The 12036-nt window shown below is 32.7% G+C and overlaps 1 protein-coding gene across 10 annotated transcripts in view; it reads right to left on the reverse strand.

Annotated features, from left to right (window-relative positions):
• The window catches only part of PPIP5K2 (diphosphoinositol pentakisphosphate kinase 2), a 75713-nt gene that overhangs the window by 32792 nt on the left and 30885 nt on the right, over positions 1–12036 (reverse strand). For 9 of the 10 annotated variants that reach the window (XM_032626770.1, XM_032626772.1, XM_032626768.1 and 6 more), the window contains 8 exons: positions 11750–11825; positions 11557–11666; positions 10750–10835; positions 8255–8380; positions 7894–8015; positions 7448–7630; positions 2043–2184; positions 1216–1439 (listed from right to left, as the gene is read on the reverse strand). In XM_032626770.1, coding sequence (XP_032482661.1) covers positions 1216–1439; positions 2043–2184; positions 7448–7630; positions 7894–8015; positions 8255–8380; positions 10750–10835; positions 11557–11666; positions 11750–11825 — 1069 coding nt within the window. The remainder of the gene's footprint in view (positions 1–1215; positions 1440–2042; positions 2185–7447; positions 7631–7893; positions 8016–8254; positions 8381–10749; positions 10836–11556; positions 11667–11749; positions 11826–12036) is intronic. The other variant, XM_032626776.1, reaches the window with a different exon arrangement.

The following is a 12036-nucleotide window of genomic DNA, read 5'->3' on the forward strand; positions in this document are numbered from 1 at the left end:
CCAATCATCCACTGATGGGCACTTCAGTTGTTTCCATGTCTTGGCTATTGTAAATGGTGTTGTTATGAACACCGGGATGCATGTATCTTTCTGAATTAAGAGTTTTTATCTTTTCTGGATATACGGGAGTGGGATTGCTGGATCATAAAATAGCTCTATTTTTAGTTATTAAGGAACCTCCCCACTGTTTTCTATATATGAGTATCTTTAAGTGAGGCTACTTTTATATACAATCTTTACACTTTTCATGTACAGTGACCCTTGAAAAATGTGGAGTTAGGAGCACCAACCCTGCACACCACTGAAAATTCGAGAATAACTTATTTGTGGTTCTGCATCCCTGGCAGATTCAACTGTGGATATGTGGATCATGCAGTACTGTAGTATTTACTATCGTAAAAAATCTGCGTATAAGTGGACGCACTACAGTTCAAACTCACATTGGTCAAAAATCAACTGTATTTCATTTTTCCTGCTTTTTAACTTTGGTTCACAGTTGGAATGTGTGATTTACTCCAATCTCCCTTTTACAATGTCCAAATGATCTTTTGGTAATTGAGTTGAAAAAAGTTCTCCAAAGGGCATCTGCAACTGTTTTCTTCTAACACATTTCTTATCTCAACTTGTCTTGTCACCTGTCTCTTTATTATCATCTGATTCTCTGTTTAATTACATTTCAGTTAACTGAATTTTGGTTACACCTCTATTTTTACTCTCCTATAATGATAAGGCCCCCCATTCCACCTCTACCACACCCCACAAATAACTACTTACATCCTGGCCTCTAAATATTATTTTCAAAATACTTCCACATAAAGTAAAAAACCTTCCAAAATTTAATAGGGACACAACTACCTTTTTCTCCCACTTTGCACACATTCCCATAGCACAGAGCTGGTAGGTGCACAATAAATGCCCAATAAATACTTAAGTGATTTATCGCATCCTATTTTCAGTTGTCTTGTTTGTTGTTAGCATATTATTATTAAGAGTATCAATTCTTAAATTTTAAAAAGTCACTATAAACTATTAAAAAATCAAACAATGATTTAATGTAACAAAAAGTTTAAAATATAAATTCATAATTAGTTACTTTCCTTTTTAAAATTATAGGCTTACTGGGACAGAAAAACCAACTATCTTTTATCCACTGATAGACATTTTAAAAGTATCTATATAACAGTACAAGAAAATTGATATGTAGGAATTACTTACCTGAGGGATAACAATATCTGCTAATGCCTTTGAAAGCCTATATAATTCCATTGTGTTTTCTAATTTCAAGGAACCATTATGCTGGACATCATATTTTATACAGTCATATATGTCAGGGATTTTACTAATATCATATCTTCCATTCTTTGTTTTAAAGTCTTTCTCCAACTTGGACCATCTACGTAGCATGAGCTCTAAGGTCTCACTATGATAAAGCTGAATATCTAAAACAACATAACAGTTTTAGTATATTAAACTTCAAAATCAGATAAAGAATATATATTAAAAATTGGTAGTTAGAAACTTCTTAAATATCAAAGGTAAAATTGTTAACAATCTAGGAAATGTTATCATAGGCATATACTATTAGCAACCATATATTTTGTAGACTTGAATAAAAGTATAAATACATGGGTTAGGAACTGGTTTTATAGAAGACCTTCCATATGTTACATACGTTAGTTGCCCAAGTTATTAACTAAGCTAGTCTCAGAGCCAGAGCACTGATCACCTTCCTGTTGCTTGCTCCTTCTTATTATGCTGCCTATTTGCTGCTGAGCTGTACAGTAATGCTACATAATTAACCAAATAAAAATGTTTTATTATCCCTTTCATGCTACCACAGATAAAAGCAATTATAACTTCGCTATTATTCTTTTGCTGGATATATACTAACTCAAATTACACCTAGACATACCTATCTAATGCTAAATATAGCATTAAAGGCTTGAATTTTTTATGATTGGCACATCTTATTTAAAAATGTTTATAGCAACTGGATAGTGCCTTTTATTTGTGTTCTAATCTAAGGAAAACAAAATATTTACCTGATGATTTGGGATCTTCCATTCGATGTCTGATTTGAGAAGTCAAACTTTGTATCAAGAAATACACTTTGTCACAGGTCTTCACAGGATTTTTAATTAAATGCATTGATTTGATAAGAGAAATGCTTCCAGATGGAGTAAGCTACAAATGAATAGAGTATATATTTTTACATCTGGTTATGCTCAATTGGCCAAGAGAACAATATACAAAATTTTCCAGTAGCTGCAGAATAACTCAAACTACAAATGAAGATACCCCCAAAATACAGAAATAAGATCAAGGAGGAAATAAAAACCTCAAAATTTCATGTTAAAAAAATCCTAAACCTTAGCTAACATTAGATTATCCACAGGGAAAATCTAATAGAAGTACTCTAATTTACAAGGAGATTTTATTCTAATATTTTGCAGACATTTTGCTGATTCACTTGGTATTTGCAAATATGGTTTAACCATTTGACATATATTGACATGGAATAACCTCGAGACTATTATTTTCATCACTTTTTCCAGAAGAGGTACTTAACAGAGGTTAAAGCACCTTCCCTAAGATCAAACCACTAGTATGCAAAGAGTGAGATTAAAAAAGCAGGTAATCTGGCTAAAGAGCTGTGCTCTTAACCACCATGTAAATGCCTTTGTGATGAGATTTTCTGCAAGTCAACAAAAGCCATTAATGACAAATAGTTTCAATTTTCACTGTTGAAACTTTGCTTGGCAAGTAATTTAACCCCATCAAATAAGTTTGTATAAATATAAAAAATGTAAAGTGGAATTCCACTTCTTGTTATGGTGAACTAGGTAGTTTAGGCCAATCTAACCACTGAAGATTAGTAAAAATCCTGGGCAAAGAACTTCTATACTTCTGCTTTAAGGTATCTGAGAGATAAGATATTAAGAATTATTAAGAATTATGGAAACGAAACTCTCTGGTCAGAGATCCAGAGAGTGATACTGGCTTTTAAGGCTGTTTTTGCACTGGAGACATCTGTTGATTCTGAATGGACAGCAGAGAAGAAGAATACAGCTTTAATATCATTTTAGGTTAACAGGACAAAAAAAGTGAAGTCCAGGATTTTCAAAGGTGAAACTCTGGTAAACTCTACATTTAGGGTTCAAAAAAGGGATAAACTGGAGTCTGCATTTTTAACAAGACCCCAGATGATTCTTAGTCAAGTAAGTTTGAAAAACACTTTAGTTCTAGAGTCCTTGCTCTGTCCAGGAAGAGGATAAAAGCATGATGTAAACATTCAATTTGCAAATGTCATAGAAGCCTATTGTTATCTCTTGGGTAGTGACAAAACAAATAGTAAAATCAAATATAATTTTCAAACTACCAGGGAAATAAATAAATAAAAAGTACCAATTCCAATGAAGCAAGAAAGGAGAGAAAAATAAAAATAGGCAGTATAAATATAAAGCACTTAAAAGGATAATAGATTCATATACAAATTTCAGTAATTTATAATATAAATGAAATAATTGTCCTAAACAAAGATTTTCATGACAAATTTTTTTAAAATCTATATGCAGATTTTAAGAGATACATCTAAAAGTATAGTTTCAGAAAGACTGAAAGTTAAAAGATAAAAAAGATACTGTACAAACACCAAGTAAAAGAAAAAACAACTGTTTTAGCTATATTAATCTCAAAGTAAATTTTGAGGCAAAAATACTGATTGAAATATACCAATTCTTAATTTGTATGCATTTAATAGCATGACATCAAAACATGTAAAGCAAGGCTTAAGAGATTACAAAGACAAGAAAAATCCACAATTTTAGTGGGAAATTTTAACACACAACAGTAAAGAAAGAAAAAACAGACCAAAAAAAAAAAATCAGCAAGAATTTTTGTTTTTATCAAAATGATATAAAGTTAGAAATAACAAAAATATAACTTAAAAATGCATAGGTTTGAAAATTTTTAAAGTACACTTCTAAATAACATATGATCAAAGAAATCACTAAGGAAATTAGAAAATGTCCCAGATGGCATAAACCTCAATTTATGAATACAGTCAAAACAGTGCATAAAGGGAAATTTATGGCCTAGAGTGTGTATTTTACAAAAGATTGAACATTCATGAGTTAATAAGCATCCATCTAGTGACACTAGTTTTTAACAATTAGAAAAAGAGCAAAATAAAACTACAGAAGTAGAAGGAATAAAATATTAAACAATAAAAATTAATAAAATAGAAAACAAGTGCATAATTTAGTGAACCAACAAATCTGAAAGACAGTTCTTTTAAAGGACTAATAAAGCTGATCAACTATGGCAAAACTGATCAAGGAAAAAAAAGGGGGGGAAGACTGTACAGTGTTACGAAACAAAAAGGAATATCTCTACTGATCTTGCAGACATTATAAACAACTTAAGAGGAGTATATACACAAATTTCTAGAAGAATGTAACTTAATACAGACACAAGACATAATAAATGGAAACTACTAAATTACTCTGGAAACCACAATTACAAGCTTTCCCATCAAGAAAATGCCCATGGGATTTACCAGTAAATTTTACCAAACATTTACTGAAACATATATACACGAATTATTCCCCCCAAACAGGACTCTCTAATTAATTTTATGAGAACAGCATAATCTTGATATTGAAAGCAGACAAAGACAACAAGAATAAAAAAGTAAAGGTCAGTATGACTCATGAACACAGATGTAAAACTCCTAACCAAAAATATTAGTAAACGCAAACCAGTGATATATATATATATTTTTTAATGAGCTTATTCTAGGAACCACGGTAGCCTCTCCCCCAAATCATGCGATGTTTAACAGATAAGAAAATATACAATTTAAAAACTTGTCATGATAAAACCTCTTAAGAAAACAGGAGTAGAATGGATTTTCCTTATTTTGAAAAAGAGTAGCTTTAAAAAAATCTACAGAGATCATACTTAATGGACAGTGTTAAAAAGATTTCCCTTTGAGAATATAAACAAAAACAGAAAAGCCACTTCTATTTACTATCACTTTGATGGTACTAGCTATTAAAGTAAAGCAATAAAAAGAATTAAAAACATAAAAACTGGAAAGGAAGACAAAAACCTGGGGATATGCTTTGAAAAGATTTTTTTTAATCTACAGATAAATTACTAAGTTAATAAATAAGTTCAATAAAGTTGACACATATAAAGTCAATATTAAAAAAACTATTTGTACATAGCAGCAACAGATAATAACCTTTTTAGAGGGAGCGTTTACAAGTACACAAAATTTTTTTTTAAAGATGTAAGTTTTCACAAACTATAGATCTAATGCAATCTAAATCAATATTCCAACAGGATTTTAGGCCAGGTTATTTTAAAATTTATATGGAAATACAAGAAAAGCCAAGAAGAACTTGAAGAAGGACCCATGTAGGATTTGGGAGATCTTATTCAATGGCCCAAGAGTCAACAAAAGAATACGTTCTAGAAACAAAGAACACACATATGATAAAGCTGGTACTACAGAGTAGTGGGGAAAGGATGGTCTTTTCAGTATGTGGTGTTGAGACACCTGGATGTACATATGGTTGGGGGGAAAACATCAATTTTGACATCCTTATCTAATAGCACACACAAAAGTCAATTTTAGCTAGATTGTAGATAAATGTGCAGGGAAAAACAGTAAAGTTTTAGAAGATCATATATGGGAATATCTTATGACCCCACATTAGAAAAAGGTATTATACCATATGCTAACACACATATATGGAATTTAAGAAAAATAAAAATATCATGAAGAACCTAGGGGTAAGACAGGAATAAAGACACAGACCTAGTAGAGAGTGGACTTGAGGATATGGGGAGGGGGAAGGGTAAGCTGTGACAAAGCGAGAGAGAGGCATGGACATATATACACTACCAAACATAAGGTAGATAGCTAGTGGGAAGCAGCCGCATAGCACAGGGAGATCAGCTCGGTGCTTTGTGACCGCCTAGAGGGGTGGGATAGGGAGGGTGGGAGGGAGGGAGATGCAAGGGGGAAGAGATATGGGAACATATGTATAACTGATTCACTTTGTTATAAAGCAGAAACTAACACACCATTGTAAAGCGATTATACTCCAATAAAGATGTAAAAAATATATATATATATAAATAAAATACAGGTTTAATTGTTAAACCTATGATAAATTAAAAAAAAGAAAAAGGCATTATAAAGAATGCATTAAAATGCACTGAACATAAAGGAAAAAATTGACCTTGAAATACATGGGAAAAAAAAAAGAAATTCATGGAAAATAAGAATTTCTGCTTATCAAAGGAAATCATTAAGGCTCAGAGTAGATGGTAGTATTTAGAACACATAACAAAGAGCTCATATCCAAAATATACAAAGAAATTCTACTATTCAATAAGAAAAACACAGGCAACTAGTAGAAAAAAAGGACAAGACTTGAAGAGCAGGCCTTATGAAAGAAGATACCTAAATGGTCAACGAATATTAAAACCACAGTGAGGTACTACTATACATCCACCTTCAGAATAGGCAAAATTGAATGGTCTGAAAATACCAAGAATTGAGACTATGTAGAGCAATAACAATTTCCATGGACTTCTGGTGGGAGTATAAATTGCTTCAATGACTTTGGAAAACAGTTTGACATCTACTAATATCGAAATATTAGCACACTGTGGGGCACAACACTTCCACTCCTAGAATACACCAAAGAGAAACATATGCTCATATGCACTAGGAGGCATATATGGATATTCACAGCAGTATTAGCATAACAGCCTCAAACTATAACAATATTAGAAAGCATATATAAATTGGCATATACTCATAAAATAGAACATGGATCAACAGACTAGGCCAAACATGACCTGTGATAGCCTGTGAGCTAATAAATGGTTTTTACATTTTTAAAAGGTGGTTTAAAAAAGAAAAGCATATGCAACAAGCAACTATATGTGATCTCCAAAGCCTGAAATATTTACTATCTGGTCTTTTACAGAAAAAGTTTGCCAACCTCTGAAAACAATACTACATAGAAATGAAAATTCTGAAAATTCTCAAAAGTATGGATGAATTTCACAAACATAACACTGAGAAAAAGAAGCCAGACATAAAAGAAAACATTCTATTACATGAAGCTTAAAAAATACCCCAAACTGAGACTATGGTAGCTACAGATACATACTTAGCCAAATAAACACTCTGGGTATAAGACTATAAAAAGTTAGGATAGTGATTATTTCTAGCAGATAGGGAAGGGGCTGCAACTGGGAAGGGACACACAGAGGCTAGAGTTGTTCCAACGTTCTGTATCTCTGTACTGATTATATAACTCTTTGCTTTATAATATGATAAGCTCTAAGTTTACATTTTATGCACTTTTCTATGTGTATGTGCATGTAATATTTGACAATGCAAGAGTTTGGTAAGACCCACCTTTTCATAATCTTCAGCAGTAAAATCTCTGTCTTTCTGAAGTATTTCATGAAGTCTTGCTTTCACACGTTGCTGACAACTGCTCAAAGAGTCACTATCACTATCCAAAAGGCCATTCATGTTTGCACTTTTCACCATCTGAACAAGAATGGGTGTAAGTTCTCCTTCTAGAGCTAATAGCCCCTAAATACATAAAATAAAGCCAAAACAGATTAAGAATTAGTATGCAAAATAGAAGGTATCTTAATAATTATCTTGTTACATGCTGAATTTCAAAAGGTGTAAGCTTACTATTTACAATAAACTTTATTAATAATGCAACTTGTCATTGCCATTTCAGGGTTAAGTTTAAAATTTAGAATATTAAAATAATACCTTAGTAAAAATCTTTTTAAATGCTATATTAGATGAAAATTCTAATAATTCTAAAAAACATTTATTTATACCTTTGCAAAAGCAGCTGCAGTCATCTGGACTCGTCCTTCATCAGAGGCGTATATTTTAAGGTCATGTCGGTAGGTACTATGTAATCTAAGTAAACCACAACCAGGAAATCCTGCATAATCTCCTGAAAATAAATCCTCAAATCACTTAAGCTATATTTTTACCTCACTGTATTTCTATAAATATTTAATAACATCTCAAAATTAGGATTTGAAAATATGATGTATGAATTTAACTGAATTAAAGAAACTCCAATATTTACCTTGACCTCCAGGATACATACACCTCAAAGCTCTTCCAAGTTCTTCAGCCTGGACCCAGCCTGTATGAATTTAACTGAATTAAAGAAACTCTAAGATTTACCTTGACCTCCAGGGTACATACACCTGAAAGCTCTTCCAAGTTCTTCAGCCTGGACCCTGCCTGCAGGGGTTAGTTCTCCTCCCCATTTTAGAACCAGAAGTAAGGATGGCTCTTCTCTTCGGCTGTCTAAGATACATGTGAATGAATAAAGCAAATGTCAAGGTTTTTTCTTCTAAACAGACATATTTCAAGATTAATTTTTTTCTTTGTGTCTCTTCTGCAGTGGAATATGGCCCTTACGGAAATTATTTTCTTCCCTAAATATACCTTTCTTGTAGGCTGTTGCTTCTGCTAGGAATACCCCTTGCTCCACCTGTTAAAATCTTACTAAAATTTCAAAATCTCTCCCACACTCTAGAAAGAAGGCTCTTTCCCAGTTCTCTAAAAGGAAACTTCTCCCTTCCCTGCTCTCAGTGGTATGAGAGCAATGGTATTTGCCCAATGTATTTAGTTGTACTACATATACTAGATTAAGAGCTCCTTGATGACGGGATTCAGATCTTGGCTTTATATTAAGAGCCTCCTGCAGTGCTGTCACATAAAAGTTAATGTTATCTGAAGTGAAGAAGATATACACATTTTTATGATTAGTAATCAGTGATTTGCATAACTTTCAAGATGTGAGATGACAGAGCTTAATATTTATTATAATTTAAACTTATGGGTGAGCTATACAATAAAATATAGCCAAGAATAGCTTTTTAAATTTGGAGTTGTAGAATCTGTATGTTCCAGACCAAAGTATATTCTCAGATATAGGGAAGGTCTGAGTTTCTTTATTTAATTTTGACTTGCTCTTTATCATGTCCTAAGATCTGTGCTGGATTACAGAAACAAAGGTCATTTAAAAGTTAGCACTATAAGCACTAAAGAATTTGATGATTCATTAAAAGTGATAGAAAATCACCCTTTCCCCTGGGGCTAGTTAGTAGCTGTATGTGCTTTATCATGCAAGCCAACATTTATAGAAAGGTAATTAATTGACTTGTTAATTATAGTTGTTTATGGATTTTTTTGATATAAACATCAAAATATAGAAAATTAATCTGTGTTGCTATTAATCACAAGGTGTGACAAGAGCAATATATCAAATTTTAGAATATATAAAGATCAACATAATCAAATTTGTTTGCATTTAAAATAATCATTACTTCAATTTTTGTTACTATAAATAATGCCACTGTGAATATCCCTATAGAACAATCTTTCCCTCAATATCTGATTACCCCCTTGGGATAGATTCTTATAAGTAGAATTAAGGTCAAAGCATATGAAAAATTTCTGAAGTGGTTTTTTTTTCCCCCCAGCTGCACTGTGTAACATGTTGGATCTTAGTTCCCCGACCAGGGCTCGAAACCGTGTCCCCTGCAGTGACAGAGTGGAGGCTTAACCACTGGACTGCCAGGGAAGTCCCCTGAAATGTTGGTATATATTGCCAAATTACTTTTCAAAAAATTATGTCAAAGCTTCCCTGGTGGCACAGTGGTTAAGAATCTGCCTGCCAATGCAGAGGACACGGGTTGGAGCCCTGGTCCAGGAAGATCCCACATGCCACAGGGCAACCAAGCCTGTGTGCCACAACTACAGAGCCTGAGCTCTAGAGCCCACGAGCCACAACTACTGAGCCCACGAGCCACAATTACTGAAGCCCGCACACCTAGAGCCCGTGCTCCACAACAAAGGAAGCCACCGCAATAAGAAGCTGGCGCACCACAACGAAGAGTAGCCCGCACTTGCTACATTTAGAGAAAGCCCACGCACAGCAACAAAGACCCAATGCAGCCAAAAATAAAATAAATAAAACAAAGTAAAAAAAAAAAGAGTTATGTCAATTTACAATCCTACCAGTAAACTGAAATCTTGTCACATTGTACTCTCATCAGCATTCTTTATTATCATTTGAAAAAGAAGAAAATAAGAAAACACTTTGCCAGTGTGATAGGCAAGACTGATTATTACTATTATCATTATTGTATTGGGCATCTCCACTTCTCCGTAAAATGGCTTCCCAATCTCTGCCCATTTTTCTTTTGAAAAGTAAATGAACTTTTGTGCTCACTGCTCTTAGGAGACTAATTTTAAATGCTTATTCTGATTTATTGGCAGAGAAAAATATCTATTTTAGAAACATGGTGATTATGTATTTTTTTAAACAGTCTTTTCATATTTCTTAAGTTTTCTTCCTGTATACCCTGTATGGGATAGGGACCCATTAAGTAACATTTAGTTATAAATAAATAAGCTTTCAGAAGAGTAAAAGAGAAGTCCTAGACAGTTTTCAAAATAATAAAAGGTATCCTTTACCTAAAGGATAAAACGTAAAACATCTTTTATTTAAAGGATAGAAGGCATAGTTAACACAACTCCATGTTATTTTTCCTCTATTCAGCATGCTAACCCCTAAACTATTAGACAGAAGATTACAAAGGTAATCAACAACGAGTAGTAAGTCCCTACATATAAATAAAACACAACGGGCATTAATAGTGACATACCTTCTTCTTCACTAGATGTCTTAGGACAACCATGAGGGAGATAGGTTAATTGGACCTTACGATTTATTCCAGAAAAATGGCCATACCTGAAAAATAAAATGGCAAACGGAACAGACAATATTCAATAAGCATGCGATGCAACCTCCTAAAGAAAAACTAAAATCCACCTGGACAAAAACTAAATCTTACATATTAATGCTTCCTATTTGTAATTACCTTGCTGAATTCTTCAAAATATCCTAGCACAAAATCTGTATCCTAGGTAATTATTCTAACCACGTTAAAAATAAAATAAAGTTTCTCTATAAAAGTTGGAGAATTTTGAATAGATGCCAAAGTATATAAACATACAAAAACATAAATGTATGTGTCTTTAAAAAAATAAAAGAAAAAACGATTTTAAGTGGTCAAAGAAATAAAGTTTATAAGAGGAATATTGGTGGTACCAATTTCACTTGATTAAAACATAGTTCAAAATTATTTTTCACTTAAACAGCACTGAATCTGTGGTTAACTTAGCAATGTGGCCTTCATCCTACGTAGTACTTCATACAAGATCTAAATGTGATGCCCTCTTTTGATCTTCTCATCAAAATTAAAACTAAAACAGAACCTTCAATACAACAATCTCTTTTCTCACTGATGAAAATAAAGTTCTTGTTAGATTTCCACTAATTTCTCCTCAGCTACAGTGATAAAGAGAAAGAAGATAAAACTGTGAAGGAAATTAACATGAAAAGTCACACATATTTAAAAAAAAGCACTATAAGTAGTTACCAAAATTATGGGTTTCAAAAAGATACTTACATCTCTAACACGGTCTTAAGTTGTTCAAGTTTTGACTTGTTTTCTTCAATTTCAGAATCATTATTTTGTCCCAACTCTATAAGAAGTTGTCGTGCAATATCCAGCACTTCCTGTAAAATAAATAAAGAATTGAATTTTTATGTAACTTTGCGATTAGCAATTTAAAACCCAACAAGAAATCAGATGCACTTGCCTGTAATTGTTTTGGTTTTTTGAGCTTTAATTTCCCAGATTTATATCCATCACACTTTTCAAAAAGATCAAAGAATCTTATAAGAAAGACAGAGCACTGTTAGGCATTTGCAACAATATTATCTCTATAAACTAAAACAAATAATTACAATAAATGATAGATACGGGACTAAAACAATAATTAATAATAGATATGGGACTTGGGGTCTATGGACTTCAAACACTGTGTGCCCTCTTTCACTATACGATGTTGCTCCTCTACTTTGATTGATAAAACTTAGTATTTTC

This window comes from Phocoena sinus, chromosome 3 (genome assembly GCF_008692025.1).
Source record: "Phocoena sinus isolate mPhoSin1 chromosome 3, mPhoSin1.pri, whole genome shotgun sequence".
NCBI classification, from domain to species: Eukaryota; Metazoa; Chordata; class Mammalia; order Artiodactyla; family Phocoenidae; genus Phocoena; species Phocoena sinus.